The sequence below is a fragment of the Myotis daubentonii genome, chromosome 6 (genome assembly GCF_963259705.1).
Source record: "Myotis daubentonii chromosome 6, mMyoDau2.1, whole genome shotgun sequence".
Taxonomy (NCBI): domain Eukaryota; kingdom Metazoa; phylum Chordata; class Mammalia; order Chiroptera; family Vespertilionidae; genus Myotis; species Myotis daubentonii.
This window is the reverse complement of record NC_081845.1, coordinates 77,866,266-77,883,375: the sequence shown is the minus strand read 5'-3', so window position 1 is coordinate 77,883,375 and position 17,110 is coordinate 77,866,266. Positions and strand designations below refer to the sequence as shown.

The 17,110-nt window shown below is 38.0% G+C and overlaps 1 protein-coding gene across 1 annotated transcript in view; it reads left to right on the top strand.

The window, feature by feature from the left end:
- FBXO9 (F-box protein 9) overlaps positions 1 to 17,110 on the top strand; it is a 31,862-nt gene that overhangs the window by 916 nt on the left and 13,836 nt on the right. Inside the window, exons 2-7 of the mRNA XM_059701406.1 lie at positions 2,397 to 2,480; positions 5,505 to 5,660; positions 11,216 to 11,273; positions 12,655 to 12,754; positions 15,305 to 15,435; positions 16,220 to 16,334. Of these exons, the coding sequence (XP_059557389.1) occupies positions 2,397 to 2,480; positions 5,505 to 5,660; positions 11,216 to 11,273; positions 12,655 to 12,754; positions 15,305 to 15,435; positions 16,220 to 16,334 (644 nt within the window). The remainder of the gene's footprint in view (positions 1 to 2,396; positions 2,481 to 5,504; positions 5,661 to 11,215; positions 11,274 to 12,654; positions 12,755 to 15,304; positions 15,436 to 16,219; positions 16,335 to 17,110) is intronic.

Here is a 17,110-nt window from a genome sequence, read left to right as displayed (position 1 = left end):
GCTGGCAGGCGGGCCAGGCGGCGTGGGCTTGGAAGGATTTTGTCTCGCCTCTCAGCAGCGAGGGCCTGAGAAGCGGTGCACGTGGAGAGGCTGAGCTAAGCTCCAGAAATGGACAACGCACATTCCGTAGGACTATTTCAGGCCGGACTAGGTAGCCTCTGCCCTCGGCTGCCTGGCTTTGGCTTGAAATCATTGTCCGTCCGAGAAACCGATCTCTAGGGTTGCAGGACTCAAGAGTGAGATGATGCCAAACGAATTAGCTTACAGTAGACACTCAGATATTTATTGTGAATAAATGAATGGCCGAGTGAATTGATTTTATTAATCTGGATAGGGAAAGCAGTAACGGACTATGCTCCAAAACTTTCAGAATTGGTTCTCTGACCAGGATTAAGCACTTAACTTTTTATATTTCATTAATCGCACGTGCGAAACAGGAGTTAAATGATGAAGACACCGGCTACTCAAGTGAAAGGTGAAATTTAGGTCACACTCAATTAGGAAAAACTAAGTGAAAATCTCTGGATGACAGCTGAGGACCTGCATATTTCAAGTGGTATTTAAATTGAAAAATGTCGTAAAACCCAAATTGATAGTTTCTCATTTTTGCCACACTGTCAAAATCAAAGTAATAATGGATTAAAACTCTATGATAACACAGGAGCTCAGGGAAGAAGAAAGGTGCCATCTGTATTATAGGTTTCCTGTTTTCCTCATTCTTGAGAAATGCATTATCTCTCCACATGGCATTTTATTTGTTAATTCAACCGATTTTTTTTGAGCACCTGTTATCAGCCTGGCATAGTGCTAGACCCTGGTACAATACCAAACCTTCAATATAACCAAAACTGTAAGGTGATTTGTGGTAAACTTTTAATCATAGAATGTCACCACAAGGGGCAAGTCTTAAGTGTCGTGATAGAGGCACAAGTGTTAATGAAAAGAAGCAATTAAAAGGATCAGCAAATGCCCTCCACTGGGATGATTCCTGAGCTGAATCTTGAAGGATGAGTAGCCAAGTGAGGAAGGAGGCACAGTCATTCCAGCCATCATTCAAGCAGCATACCCAGGAGCAGGGATCTGGAGAGAGCAGGGGAAGTGTTGAAGTCAGTTTAGTATGACCACTAGGCTCGAGTTTGAGAAAGCTGTTCCCTGGGTACCCTAGGGCACCCCAATTTCCTTGTAATTAGCTGTACTTAGAGTTTACAATAATAAAGCAGACTCTTATTTGAGAAGAAATACATTTCTCAATGGGATCTATAAATTCAAAGTTCTTTCTTGTGTATTTTCCTATTAGTGATGCTCTTAGTAAGGAAAGCTCCCAGCTTAAGACTCAGAAGAAGTGTATTGCTCAAATTTTCCAGTTTCTGGAAATTCGTCTGAGTTTTGGCCTCTTTTATTTATTTCTTTGCTGATTTAGCTTTTATGGTGTGCCAAGCACTTTATCATATACTAACTGGTTCAAGTCTTAAAGGCACCTCTGCTTGAAGTCTGGTTCGCAGAGATAAGATAGGAAGCTAGGCTTATTTATGTTGCACTACAAAGTTGTTCAAGTACGTAACTAGTTACCGTACTCCAAGATATGTGCTAATACAAACATTTTTTTCCCCCTGGAAGCAAATTACAACTAAAATTGGCAATTGTGAAACTTAACATCTTTGGAATGAGTAAAATTAAATCGGTTTTATTATTTTTTCTAACTAACCTTCAAGGTCATTTCCCTGATTGTCACATTTCTCTGTAGGACTGACCACAATAAGTGTTAAGCAAGTCCCATTTGCTAATAAGTCTATTACTTAACAGACTGAACCTAGGCGACATTTCATCTTCGCTGGAAGGTAGGGTTCAGTTTAATTTAGCAAACATTTATTGAGAACAAAAGGATAAAATGAAAGCAATTGATCTGAGACTTCTGTTAAGCTCCAAACCATGCACAGTCCTGCTTTATTCCATTTTAAATTAATCCGATATATAAAAATCTGGATTTACAAACTAGAAGGGGCTTCTTTACAAAAAAACATTTCATGATTACATGTCTTTGGTTTAGGAGCTTTCCTAGTGCATTTAAAACATTAAGCAAAAAAAAAAGTCATATTCACACATTAATAAGATGCCAGTGTGTAAAAGAAGGAACATGTATATATGGATTACGTACATCATATTTTAAGTGATCTGTGAAACAAAACTATCTGCTGAACTCTACCACAACTGAATGTTATTTTCCAAAGCATAGTTGTTCTTTTTAACCACCTACCAAAACATTTAAAACTAGAGCCTGTGAGGAAAGTATCTAGAGAAAAGCAACTTCATATTTCATTGGGCAAGTAGCTAAGATAGGTGTAGATTTCAAAGAGAAACTGATGTTGATTATTTGTTTCCCTCTTTCCCCCCTTCAGGCAGAAGCTGAGGAAGATTGTCATTCTGATATGATCAGAACAGATGATGATGAAAACGAAAGCCCTGCGGAAACAGATCTGCAGGCATGTTTCTTCAGTATATATTTAATTCTTATTCCATTGCTTTCCAAACATAAACAGCAATTGGTCAGGATTGTGAAGATCTATAGGTTGCTTTGCATTGGATTTAACTGTATTTTCATACTGGTTTATAGAATGCTTAAATTATAACTATGTTATAGATTTCTTTTTTTTTTTTTTCTGTAAAAAGATGTATCAGTAATTGCTGCTGTGTAGTTCAGTATCTGGGTTTAAAGTATGCAAACCTAGGCTTAAGGCATGACTCAAAACCCATCACCTCAAAGAAGAAGATTGACAGATTTGACCACCTAACATTTTTAAACCTAAATATAGCAAAAGACATCTTAAATCTGTCAAAAGAGAAAAATAATCAACTGTAAAAACTACCACATATGGGCAGAGGATTGATAGCCTCAGTATATAGGGTATCTTATAAATCAGCAAGAGGAACACAAGGTAGAAATATATGAATGGACAACTAATGGAAAAAATAATATAAATGGCTATTAAACATTTGAAAAGATAACTAGCCTCATTAATAATTTAAAAAATACAACTTAAACCTACACTTAGTTTTTTTTTTTAAATGATCAAATCGGTGGTGAATAATGCCCATTGCCATCCAGGCTATGAGAACACTGATTCCGTGTACATGTAAGTGTAATTGTTACAACTTTTTGGAAGGCAGAGTAACAATATGGGTCAAAATGAGAAACATACGTTCCCTTTGAACCAGCAATTCTGCTTCCAGGAAATTAATCCTAAAGAATCATGGAGAGCCCTAACCGGTTTGGCTCAGTGGATAGAGTGTCGGCCTGGGGACTGAAGGGTCCCAGGTTCCATTCCGGTCAAGGGCATGTACCTTGGTTGCAGGCACATCCCCAGTGGGGAGTGTGTAGGAGGCAGCTGAATCGATGTTTCTAACTCTCTATCCCTCTCCCTTCCTCTCTGTAAAAAATCAATAAAATATATATTTTTTAAAAAAAGAATCAGGGAGAAAGCAAGTTAATATACATGTACAGAAATGTTTATTGTAGCATTGTTTATGTGGAAAAATGGAATACAGCCTAAATGTCTATCACTTGTGTTAAGTAATGATGCATCCATACAGTGAAATACACAGCAGCCATTTAAAAGAATGGGGTAAATCTTTGTGCATTGAAATAGAAAAATATTCATTGTAATTTGTTAAGTGCATCTTATTGAATTATTCAGCTTTATAATATTCATTTGGAATGCATCATCTAGTAGATATTAAGAGTGCTGCTAAAGATTCTTGAGGTTAGAAGTATACGTGTTAGATGTAGGAAGGTGGGATCCGAAGGTCAATGGGGAAAAAAAGGAGACATATGTACTACTACTTGTAATACGTTAAACAATAAGAAAAAAAAAAAGAAATACATTTTCATGTCAAAAAAAAAAAAAGAGCAGTGTACAGAATGGAGAGAAAAAAAATTTTAGAAACATTTATATATATAATTTTTTAAAAGCCAGGACTAATTCACAATCCTACTGGCAATGGCCTTCTCTGGGAGAAAGAGCGTCTTGGGTTGGGTTCCCTAGAAAGCAAACTTGGAGAGGGAGAGTACCACGTAGGAGGCATTGAAAGCAGTACTCTTGGGACCAACACTGTTTGGTCACCTCGAAGGGAGGAAGGGAAGCCAGAGTTGGGGGGAGTTGAGCTGCTGTGCAGTCTTAATGGATCACCTTCGTTATTCCTGTGGAAGTTCTGAGGATGGAAGAACCTTTGAGAGGCAGGCTTTTTCAGTCACTGATTACTTTCATCGATGTATCATTGGGTAGGAATCACCTGGGAAGGGAGTGTGATCTTGCTGAGGCAATACCCCAAAAGGGCTAACAGCTGAGGGAATCCCAGCGGCAGCACACCACACAGTCCACCACACAGGGGACTTCACTTATCCTGTATTTTAAAAAAGATTAATGATATGTATTAGAAAAAATATTTTCTTATTAAGAAAAAGAAGGGTTGTTAACAGATAACAGAAATGTTAGCAGCACTCAGCATCTGCTAGATGGTGTATTCCAAGGAAACAAATGTTTGAAAGCATCTAAGTTAAGTGCCTAAGTGATGGTGTTTATTTTTTATTCTAATTAAAACTTGTTTTTCCCATACCATTAGATTTTTTCCTGTGTAGACAATCTTATTTTAGGCAAATTTTCATTATTTCTTTCAAGTTTTAAGCAGAAAATTATTTTAGAATAGGCGTTTAATGGCATTAACTTAGTAATTTAAAAGTGTGATTTCTGGTTTTAGAAAAAAAAATACATATATACTAGGGGCCCAGTGCACGAATTGTTCACCTTGAAAGGAACTGTGGGCTGTGAGGCTGAGGTGGGAACAGGGGCAGGTCTCAGCCCATCCTCCACGCCCCCACCCGGCCCCTTGTCTGCTGGCAGCCCCGCTCCCACTGTTCCCACATGCTGACGGTGCCAGCCCCTCTTGCACCTGCTGACAGCGCAGAGCTACTGGGGCCGCACCAGCAGTGGGTGCAAGCGGCAGCTGCTGCCCCGATCACCCCTCAGGAGCAGGGGGAGGTGGAGGTGGAGAAGCCCTCAGGGAGATTGGGGCTGGCAGCTGCTGCTCGCACCAACTGACGGCACCAAGCACTGGCTGCAGGTGCGAGCAGGGCTGGAGCCATCAGTGGATGCGAGCAGCAGCTCTAGCGCCGGCTGCAGGGGTGAGTGCTGGGCAGCACCACAGCGCATAGAGCAAAGAATTTTCAGTAACCACCAGAGGCTTGCCCCAATGACAGCAATTGGTGCCCCACCTTGGTCTAGAGCCCCTGCTCACCTGCTCCACCATCCTGCTACGGCCGACACCTGCCATGTTCCATGCGCGCTCCCTGGTGGTCAGCGCACGTGATAGCAACTGGTTCAGTTGTTCCGCTGTTTGGTCTATTTTCATATTAGGGTTTTATATATATAGATATATATCACCTATTGACAAATTGTTCCCAAGTTGAGCTACTCTTTCTAGAGGAGTCCTAAAATACTTTTTTCTTCTAGGCACAACTCCAGATGTTCAGAGCTCAGTGGATGTTTGAACTTGCCCCAGGCGTAGGCTCTGGCAATTTAGAAACTCGATCTTGCAGAACAGCAAGAGGCTCTTTTCTGAAAGCAGCAGACACCAAAGTAAAGCAAGAACTGGCAAAAGAAGAAAAGTTAAGTATTATGGACATCGTACTTGAAAAATACTTTGACAAGTATACCAATTTATCCATCCCTCACTTCTAGGTACTTTGGGTGTTATCGCCACACCTTATGGGCTTCTTTCCTGCAGGTACACTATCTTCATGGACCTGTCTTTGATAACTTATTGATCCCTGAGATTCACTTGATCTCTTAGAGGTTGATGCCTCTGAATTTATTACAGAAGGGCAAAAAATTATTCAAATGTTAACACCTTTTCAAAGGTCTTAATGCAATATTTTGTTATATTTTGAATTGGACAAATTTATAATGATGCATTAATCACTTCCTTATTCTGGAAAATTTCCAAAGTGCTCCCACTGGAAAAATTTTGGATGCTGTCTGATTGTTTACTTCTTTCCTACTACTTATTCACATGAAATGGGCACAGCACCCCATCTAACTTTTCATTATTCTCCTGTACCACAGAAGCTGTCATCTTTATACCATCAGATCCAAGTTTTTATTTACAAGTAATTTGCCATTAAGTAATTGACATTACCATGATAACTAAAAACTTCCATGTTCATTTTGTTTTAATTTTTTTTTTAAATATATTTTATTGATTTTTACAGAGAGGAAGGGAGAGAGATAGAGAGTTAGAAACATCGATGAGAGAGAAACATCGATCAGCTGCCTCCTGCACACCTCCCACTGGGGATGTGCCCACAACCAAGGTACATGCCCTTGACCGGAATCGAACCTGGGACCCTTCAGTCCGCAGGCCGACGCTCTATCCACTGAGCCAAACCGGTTTCGGCCATTTTGTTTTAATTTTTATGTTTTTATTAAATTGATTGCGGTCAACATGATCATATAGGTTTCAGGAGTGGGTTACTATGTTACAAGATCTGTATATTGCACCATGTGCCCACCACCCAGAGTCAAATATTTTCCTGTCACCATATATTAGGACCCTTGTTTTAATTTTAAAATAATTACAGATTCACAGGTACAGGGAAGTCTTCTGGACTCCTTTCCCATTCTCCCTTGATGGTGATGTCTTACATAGCTATAATACTAGGAAATATACATTGGTACAATGCATGGGGCTTATTCAGATTTCCTAGATTTAGAAGCACTTTTGTGTGTGTTTGTAAATAAATAGTTCTGTGCAATTTTATTAATGTGAAGCTTCATGTAACTACCACCACAATCAAGGTACAGAATCATCTTGTCACTACAAGGCTCCCTCTTGCTATACCTTTGCAGTTACACTCTCGTCTCTCCCTCCTCCCCAGCCATTCCTAACTACTGACAAAAACTGATCTATTCTCCATTTCTGAAATTTTAATATTTTTTAAAAAATTTTATTGTTGAGAGTATTACCGATGTCCCCATTTTCCCTCTTTGTCCCCCTCATCCATCTCCCACCCCATCCTGGGCCTTCACCTGTTTATTTATTGTCTGTGTCCATGGACTATGACTAATTTGTACTTCTAAATACCTTATCCTTTTTCATCCACCCCTCTAACTTTCCTCCCATCTGGTAACTGTCACAATGTTGTCAGTATCTATGAGTCTGTTTCTGTTCTGCTTGCTCATTTATTTTGATTTTTTAGATTGAATTGTTGATAGATATGTATTCATTGCCATTGCATTGTTCATTTTTTTTATCGTTTTCTTCTTCTTAAAGAAGACCCTTAACATTTCATGTAATACTGGTTTAGTGGTGATGTAATACTGGTTTCCTATTACAGCTTTTTATTGTCTGTGAAGCTCTTTATCTGACCTTTAATTCTCAATGATAGCTTTGCTGGGTAGAGTAATCTTGGTTATAGGTCCTTGCTTTTCATCACTTTGAATATTTCTTGCTACTCCCTTCTGGCCTGCGAAGTTTCTATTGAGAAATCAACTGACAGTCATATGGGTGCTTCCTTGTAGGTAACTAACTGCTTTTCTCTTGCTGCTTTTAAGATTCTCTCTTTGTCTTTAATCTTTGGCATTTTAATTATGATGTGCCTTGGTGTGGGCCTCTTTGGGTTCATCTTGTTTGGGTCTCTCTGTGCTTCCTGGACTTGTATGTCTTTCTTTCACCAGGTAAGTGAAGTTTTTTTGTCATTTTTTCAAGTCGGTTTTCAATTTCTTGCTCCCTTTCTTCTTCCAGCACCCCCATGGTACAAATGTTGGTACACTTGAAGTTGTCCAAGGGGCTCCTTACACTATCTATATTTTTGGATTCTTTTTTTCTTTCTGATCTTCTGATTGGGTGTTTTTTGCTTTCTTATATTCCAAATTCTTGATTTGATTCTCAGCATCCTCTACTCTGCTGTTGAATCCCTGTAAATTATTCTTTATTTTAGTAATGTATCCTTCATTTCTGACTGGTCCCTTTTTTATGTTGTTGATGTTCTCACTAAGGTCTTTGAAGTTCTCACTAAAGTTTCTTGAGCATCTTTATAACCATTGTTTTGAACTCTGTATCTGGTAGTTTCCTTGCTTCTATTTTATTTAGTTATTTTTCTGGAGATTTCCTCTGTTCTTTCATTTGTGGCATGTTTCTTTATCTCCACATTTTGGCTGCTTTCCTGTGTCTGTTTCTATGTATTAGGTAGATTAGCTGTGTCTCCAGGACTTGGTAGAGTGACCTTGTGTATGTAGATGTCCTGTAGGGCCCAGTGGCTCAGCCCCCGGGTATGCCCTTGTGTGAGCTGTGCACTGTGCTATTGTAGTTGAACATTGATTGATGTAGGTGTCACTGGGAGGGATTGATCCCCAAGCCAATCAGTTTTAAGGATCGACTGTGACTACAGCAGAAGAGCTGCTAGGCAGGAGCTGACCCTATGGAGCCCTGGACTTGTTTCAGTGGGGCTTTGGTGCTCACCGAGTCTGCCTCTTGAGTGTGTCACTTGTGGAGGTGGTAGAGTTGTAATCCAGAGTAGTCAAAACTGGTTCTGGAACCTCCTGGGAGATGCAAAGTCAGTCACTCCCTGTGCCCTGCCTGGGGTTACCCAGCATGAACTATAAAGCAATCTAAAGATGGCTTCTACTTGTATTGGGCTTGAAGGTGTCCCAGAGAGGCGCAGCTATGAACCAAGGTGGACTGCCACTAGTGCCAGGCCTGGGGCCACTTACTGAGAGGTATGGGGCATACTGAGGCTAGCTGCTGCTTGTTTGAGAGATTTTAGGAAAGTCTGAAGCATGAAGCCAGTTGTATGGAAAAGGCACTGCAAATGGCTTGGTTGAGCCTGCAAGTATGGAGGGGTGGGGTTTCAAGGAATCACTCGGGCAGGGCAAAAAGTGTGAGCCAGATTGATGGAGATTCAGATATGGCACTGGCCTGTCGCTCTGTGGTGGAGAGATCTCAGCAAAGGAGCAATGGCCTCTGCCAGCACTTCTGTCTGGGAGAAAGCTGCCTCTCCAGCTCTTGCCCTGATTCCACACAAGTTAGTTCCTTCCTGAATGTCCCAGGTTCCTTTCAAGCTGCTGCTCAAGTGCTGGAGCTCAGAGGGAGTGAGTCTGAGCATGGGTTCTTTAAGAGGAGCTGCCTGAGGCAGCAGCCTCCATGTCACTCAGCCACAATCCCTTCTGGTTTTTACAGTTCGAAGTTACAGGGGCTTCTCTTTCCAGCACTGGAACCCTGGGCTGGGAGGGGGCCTGGTGTGGGGCTGGGACCCCTTGCGCCTCAGGGAAACCTTCACAGCCAAGATATTCCTCCTGATTTTAAACCACCATATGTGGGAGTGGGACCAACCAGTTCACAATTCACCCCACATCTCCACTCCTACCAGTCTTGATGTACTGTTTCTTCAATTCCTTAGTTGTAGGACTTCCTTTCAGCTAGATTTCAGGTGATTCTGAATGCTGATTGTTTTAGTTGTAATTTTTATGTGGTTGTGGAAGATGGCAAGTACCATGTTTACACCATCATCTTGACTTGAAGCATATAATTTTAATATTAAAAAATACTATATAAATGGAACCATACACTTTTGAGCTTGGCATAATTCCTTTAAGATCCATTGAAGCCGAAACCGGTTTGGCTTAGTGGATAGAGTGTCGGCCTGCGGACTGAAAGGTCCCAGGTTTGATTCTGGTCAAGGGCATGTACCTTGGTTGCGGGCACATCCCCAGTGGGGAGTGTGCAGGAGGCAGCTGGTCGATGTTTCTCTTTCATCGATGTTTCTAACTATCTCTCTCCTTTCCTCTCTGTAAAAACTCAATAAAAAAAAAAAAAAAAAAGATCCATTGAAGTTGTGTGTATAAAAAGTTTGTTCCTTTTTATTGCTCAGTAGTATTGCATGTTATGGATACCCAATTTCTTTAACTATCCAGTTTAAGGACATTTGGGTTGTTTCCAGTGTTTGGCTATTATGTATAGAGCTGCTGTGACTATTCATGTGCAGGTTTTGCATGAATATAAGTTTTCATTTCTTTGGCCTAAGAGTGTAATTTCTAGATAAGTGCATCTTTGGTTAAAAGAAACTGCCATAGTCCCATAGGTGTGGCTGAGCCTCATCCTGTGAACCTAGAGGTCACTGATTTGATTCCTGGTCAGGACTTGATCCCAGTAGGGGGCATGTGGGAGGCAGCTGATTGATGTTTCTCTCCCATGGATGTTTCTCTCCCTTTCCCTTCCTCTCTTTCTAAAATCAATTAAAAATATATATATATATATGAAGAAAAAAATAAACTGCCAAACTGTTTTACAGAGTGTTTGTACCATTTTATGTTCCCTCAGCCATGTACAAGTGATCCAGTGTCGCTGCATCCTAGTCAGTATTTGGTGTGTCATTACTTTTTAACTTTAGCCATTCTGATAGGTGTATAGTAATACTTCATTGTACTTTTTAAAATGCTTTTATTTCAGAGAGGAAAGGAGAGGGAGAGACAGAAATGATGAGAGAGAATCATTGATTGGCTGGCTCTTGCATGCCCTCTACAGGGGATCAAGTCCAGACATCTGCCCGGAGTAGAATCAAACCATGACCTCCTAGTTCATGAGTCCATGCTCAAACACTGAGCCACGCTGGCTGGGTCACATCATTGTAATTTTAATTTGTATTTCCCTAATGTCTAATGGCGCTGTTTTCATGTGCTATTTCCAGCTTTTATATCCTCTCTGTGAAATGTTGGTTTATCTTTTCTAATTAGATTGCTTATGTTTTCAGTGTTGAGTTTTGAGAGTTCATTTTGTTTTCTAAATGCTTTCTCTCAGTTTATAATTTGTCTTTCCATCTTCTTTAACAGAATATTTTGCAGAACACATTTTTAACTTTGATGAGGTCCAATTTATCAACTTTTATGGCTTGTGCTTTTGGTGTGAAGTATAAGAATTTTGGTTACTGCTAGATCTCCAAGCTTTTCTTTATCATTTTTTTCCTGAAAGGTTAAAAAATTTTAATTTAACCCCATGATCATGTTCAACTTAATTTTTATGTAAGATGTGAGGTTTAGGTCAAGGTTTGTTATTTTGCCTATGGATGTCCAGTTGTTCTAGCACCATTTGTTGAGAGGACTATTCTCTGCTATTCATACTCATTTTTAATACTGATTTTCAAAATATTTTCCACCGTTTATTTTGATAGGCTCGAGAACTCTTCCTAAAAGCAGTAGAAGAAGAACAAAATGGAGCTCTCTATGAAGGTAAAAACTCAGGGTCATACTGTCATGACGTTTCTGAATAATGACTCTTAGTTACTGAGAAATTTTTTTACTAGAATATATTTGGTATAGAACATCAGTCTCCCTATATTTGAAATTGGTTCTTAAACTATCAAAAATAAAAATTTTATTTCTATATAACCTTACTCTTTTCAAAAAAAATATTGCTGGGAAATATAATATTGATAGGATGAGTAAAATGACTTTTTTTAAATATTTAGGTTTTAATCTTCATTATTAAAGTCTTTAAAATATTACTACTTATTTAAAAATAGATTATACTTCTTTTTTAGTGAAATTACTTCAGGGGAGGGGAATATTAAGGATCCATTGAGGAACATATTTTCTAAGTTCTAATTTATGTTATCTGTGAAGGAATACCCTTTAACTTTGTTTCTATTAATGGATAATAGAAATACATAAGTAAACACAGTGATGGGACTATTTACCATATTATTTTTGTATTTGGGCTTTTATTTTGTCATAGTAAAGCTAATAATTGGGGCATAGGAAATATTATTTTGCTTGGAGCCCTTGAATATGCCCCTAAAATGACATTTTCAGAATTATTGCATTATTTGCAAATTTCTTCTAGTGATATTTCTCACTTTGAGATATTAAAAGGATCCAATTAATGTCTCTCCATAGTCTTAATTAGTTTGAAAAATTCCGACCTCCACTTAGTGTATAATGATTCACCCAGAGTAAAAAAAAAAAAAACATGGCAGAATGTATTGAATTAAGTAGACTTCACCTAGTTGGCCTCTACAGCACCACGTTCTATTGGTATATCGCTATGTAAGATATTATCAGATATTATAACTCTAAACCCCAGGCCAGGAGATTTATTTGAAACAAAAACAAAAACAGGTTTTAAAAGTGATTTAGCTAAATAAGAAGCAGCTAGCTAGACTAAAGTTGGATTTGAAGAATAAATTCCAAAAAAACCTCTTATCTTTTTATTCCACCCACTAGGGAGCATTTGATTTTCCTTAGCTCTGTGTTTTAGAAAAATTTGCTTAAAATTTTTGTTGTTGTTGGGGCTGTAGCAATTGCATTTTCAAAGTTTGAAGAAAGACATCTGCATAAGTTCCCTTCTGACAATACATAAGAGGCCGAGGGAAAAGATGGGAAGGGCTAAATGCAACACCTTAAGTTTCTGTAACATGTTAGATTTAGAAAGCTTGTTTCTGAGTAGTAAGGTTCAGAAATGAGTTTGTTCACTGAACTACTGTGGCATGTAGATAAAGGGAATTTGACTGTTTGTAAAAAAAGTTACCAAACTAAACCACAGTTAAGGGTAATCAAAGGAAATGACAAAAATGTGTGGTCATAGCTAATTTAGCTTTATTTCTTCTTTTAGCCATCAAGTTTTATCGTAGGGCTATGCAACTTGTACCTGATATAGAGTTCAAGATTACTTATACCCGGTCTCCAGATGGTGATGGCGTTGGAAGCAGCTAGTGCGTATATAATTTGATAGACAGTAATACATAGAGTTTGTTAAAATTAAGCGTCTTTGGCCTGTTGACTCTTAACATGATAAGAAGATGGTACTTTTCTCTTAAGTCATATAGTGTTTAGTATAAAGACTTGTTGATAAAATTACAGAAATTTTTAATTAGGGAAATTTAATATTAAAATATCAAAATGCACATTTTAAATAAACACAACAGAAATAAGGTGATGAAAGAATTGTTTTATAAAAGCAGTGATTATTGAAAGGAGTAAATTACAGGGCATATTTCAACTTTTTGAAACTTATTTAAAGTCAAAACTATTAAAATGGAACTAGGCCAGAATTGAAAAGTGTTAATAATGGTTGAAATACGGTTTTATTACACTAGTCTTTCTCCTTTTGTTTATGTTTGAAATTATACATTTTTACTTACAAGGAGGCTTTTCATTTTATTAGGAAAATGCTGAATTGTAAAAGACTTAGTTTATTATTTCTTAAGGTATGTAGGTGGAATATCATTAACTGTATAACGTTGGTTTAAAAGCACAGGTGCAGGATATAAGCACTCCCTAAATAAACCATATTTCATTGGATAGACCCAGCTCTTGAGTCAGTCATGATGGTTTTATTTGATACAGATCAAGAGAATATATTTTGAAGTCAGTACTTTTGAAGCTATTTGCAGAACAATTATACTAGTAAAATTATTTTGGCTCAACCCTTTTATCCCCAGAAGCCCAATTTGCTGATAATAGAAGGGAAGGGAGTCTGAATTCATGAGAGAATGTCAGATTTAAAATGAACAACGCTGCCTGGCTGATGTGGCTCAGCGGTTGAGCACTGACCTTTCAATCAGGAAGTTGCTGTTGTGAGTTCGAGCCCCAGTAGGGGGCGTGCAGGAGGCAGCCACTCAATGATTCATCATTGATGTTTCTATCCCTCCCTTCCTCTGTGAAATCAATAACAATATATTTTTTTAAAAAGATGAACACCTAGAAAAATAGAGTTTGGGTAATAAGACATTATATTATCTATTATATTACTTCTGCCATGAAATAATAAATTTCCTTTATCAATAACTTGTATTTATTACCAGTGTTTGTTAACTGCTTATAGTATTAGCACTTAAACTTTGGATAAGCCACATTAAAAACATCCCAATGAAGTCATTATTAATTGCCTATTTGAACATTTAGGCCAATAATATTGTTTGGCAGATTAGATTTAATAGTGTAAGGTAGTTCCTACTTAAAAGGAATCATTTGGGCTTTTGCTAAGCCTCTTTAAAATTTGGGTAGAATCATTTGCACCCAGTTCTTAGCCAGTTTTAGAAATAGACTCCAGTCAGCGGTTCTCGACATGTGGGTCGCGACCCCTTTGGCGGTTGAACGACCCTTTCACGGGGGTCGCCTAAGACCATCCTGCATATCAGATATTTACATGACGATTCATAACAGTAGCAACATTACAGTTATGAAGTAGCAATGAAAATAATTTTATGGTTGGGTCACAACATGAGGAACTGTATTTAAAGGGCCAGAAGGTTGAGAACCACTGCTCCAAGTGTTGTTCAGGAAGTTTGTGTTAACCCCTAGAGTGCCGGGAGCTCCTCCTGTCTTTCGCCAAAAGTGCCGGGACCGCTATCATAATTTTTTTCTTTAACTGCTGTAAAATCAGCAAAAATGCCTTGGCAATTTTAGCATAGTTCCTAGGATATTGGTTGGCACTCAAAGGGTTAAAGAAGCATTCTTTTTCTGTGCAGTTCCTTTATACAAACCTAGATGCTATGAAAGTTCTTTAAAGATGCATTTGTGTATTTTTTTTTTATCATATATAATAAGCCCTAAAAGTCTTTGTTTTTTTGGGTTTTTTTGCCTTTTGCAAAATGTTGATAGAGTAGCTCTTGAATCCATTTAGACTCAACCACACTCATTTTTTGTTGTATTATAATAAGGTCTTTCTGGTGTCATAACTTCATCCTCATCTAAGCCATTTGGTACATCTGATCATTTTTAAGGTTACTTTCAGCAAAAATGGAATTCTACACGTTTGTTTATATTGGTAGATGATTTGGGGGCCCTGCTAAGATTTTTTTAAGTTTCACATTTTCCTCTAAATGTAGGGTGATAAGGCACATCTGTTAGAAAACCCTTGGTAAGTACCTCAAATGACATCTGTTTATTTGACTTTTATCCAATTAGATGGATTACAGTCACTTTTAAAAGAATATGTTTAAAAGAGATTTTAAGAATCATGTGAAATTATCTTTTTCATTAACACATGAAATCTCTACAATGAAACTAATAAATTAAATCTCAACATTTGTTTTCCAAAATTCTAATTCTTTCTGGGTGGGAATTAAATTTGCTGAAGCTTTGTTATGGTACTCTGCAAGGCAGGGCACACTTCTATCACATCAAAGAAAAAAGCAGTAAGAAGTTGGCTTTCAGATGACTTTTTATCAAGAAGATCTGAAAATACTATGAAAAATCAGTTACTAAGCTTTATGTTTGTAGACGGAGGCCCTTAGTGTACTCACCTCCCTCCTTTGCAGCATTGAAGATAACGATGATGATAGCAAGATGGCAGATCTGTTGTCCTACTTCCAGCAGCAGCTCACGTTTCAGGAGTCTGTGCTCAAACTGTGTCAGCCCGAACTGGAGAGCAGTCAGACTCACATATCAGGTGAGAATTTACGCTTGTTATCAGTCCATGAGAAATACTTTAACCTTAGCTTTTAGATTTCCAGACTTCCGAGGTCAGATAGCTGGTCTAGTTCAAAGTAAGATTGGAGATCTCGTTATAATTACGGTTTGTGTATAATAATAAGCTTTTCAGAGTCCAAAGCAGATCAGAACTTGTAGTGCTGTTGTTCAAGGATGCCATACTTTCTTCACTGAAGATCTAAGAGCGTGAGTGTCTGAGTTGTTGGGGGCTGTCCTAAGAAAATTGGAGGAGTACTAGTATCATCAGATGTTTCAGCCAGGTTGGACAGTAGTCCTGAGATAAGCTGAATGTTTAAAAATGAATGGCTTTTTTTTCTTTTCATATGTTAAGTGTTTCGATTGTCATGGGGGACAATTAGAAATTTTCAAAAATAACTTTTACTGTTAAATGCAATTACACACACATATATATAGTATATTATTTTCCTAGCACACTTATTTTAATATATCTTGGTGGCAAAAGATCTTCCAAGGGATAGGGGTGCTTTATAAAAGTAGCTTCAGATCTGCTCTGTACCGAAAAACACACACACACACACACACACACACACACACACAGATATTTGTGTCTTCATGTTAGTAACCATTATTGCTTTGGGGTAGTTAAATACACTCATGCTTTATGTCGGAGCAATACTGAAGGTGTGATTCATAAATTTGTAGGAATACATAAAAGTTTCTGCCCTGAGAATGAGACAGTAGGCGGTCAGGAGAGTCACTGAAAGGGTGCTTTTCTTTTGCAGTGCTGCCGATGGAGGTCCTCATGTACATCTTCCGATGGGTGGTGTCTAGTGATTTGGATCTCAGATCCTTAGAGCAGTTGTCACAGGTGTGCAGAGGATTCTATATCTGTGCCAGGTACTTACTTTTTTTAAACAGCTCAGGCAGTGGTAAAAGAAGGGATTATGGTCACTTGCCAATTTTAATAAAAGAACTTGATTGATGTTCTGGATAAAAGCTATTCTACAACAATTTTGCTAAGCTATACGTATGTGATTTTCTCAAACTACTTAGCATTTAAAGACTGGAATGCACGGGGTTTCCATGGTGTAGAATAATATGTGGAACAGATACAGTCGCACATAGAGTAGTTTGCATGCTAGCTTAGTTGATATAGCAAAGAAATCATGCCAAAAAAAAATACTCAAGCCATTTTCACAGTAACTCTAAACCCATTAAGTGGTAATGATTTAAATTTTGATTGCCCTAGAATTTTCTTTTAGCCCATTAAAAATTACCCTATACTTTTGAAATCATGCTGTGTGAAGAGTAATCATAGTATAACATCATTTGGGACTGGCAGTCTTTCATGGGCATCTTATGTAAAAATACATACTTAGTCCTTAGCATTTAGAACTATTTTGTAACTTTAGTTCTTAAATTTTAGATGCATTATTTTTAAATAACCCAATTTCATTTGGAGTCTTGTATTTTGGGTAAAATATTTGAATTGCTTGAAGTCTTTGGTTTTTGGTGATTCTGTGTACTATTCTATTTAAGAAGTACCTATTAAATATCTAGTGGATTACCACCAACCTTTTGAAATTTGGGTCTCTAGCACTGTTCCTACATAAACTTTTCTTTTGATTATACATGAGAAAACATAGAGAGGGAGTTTATTAAGAAAACAAATT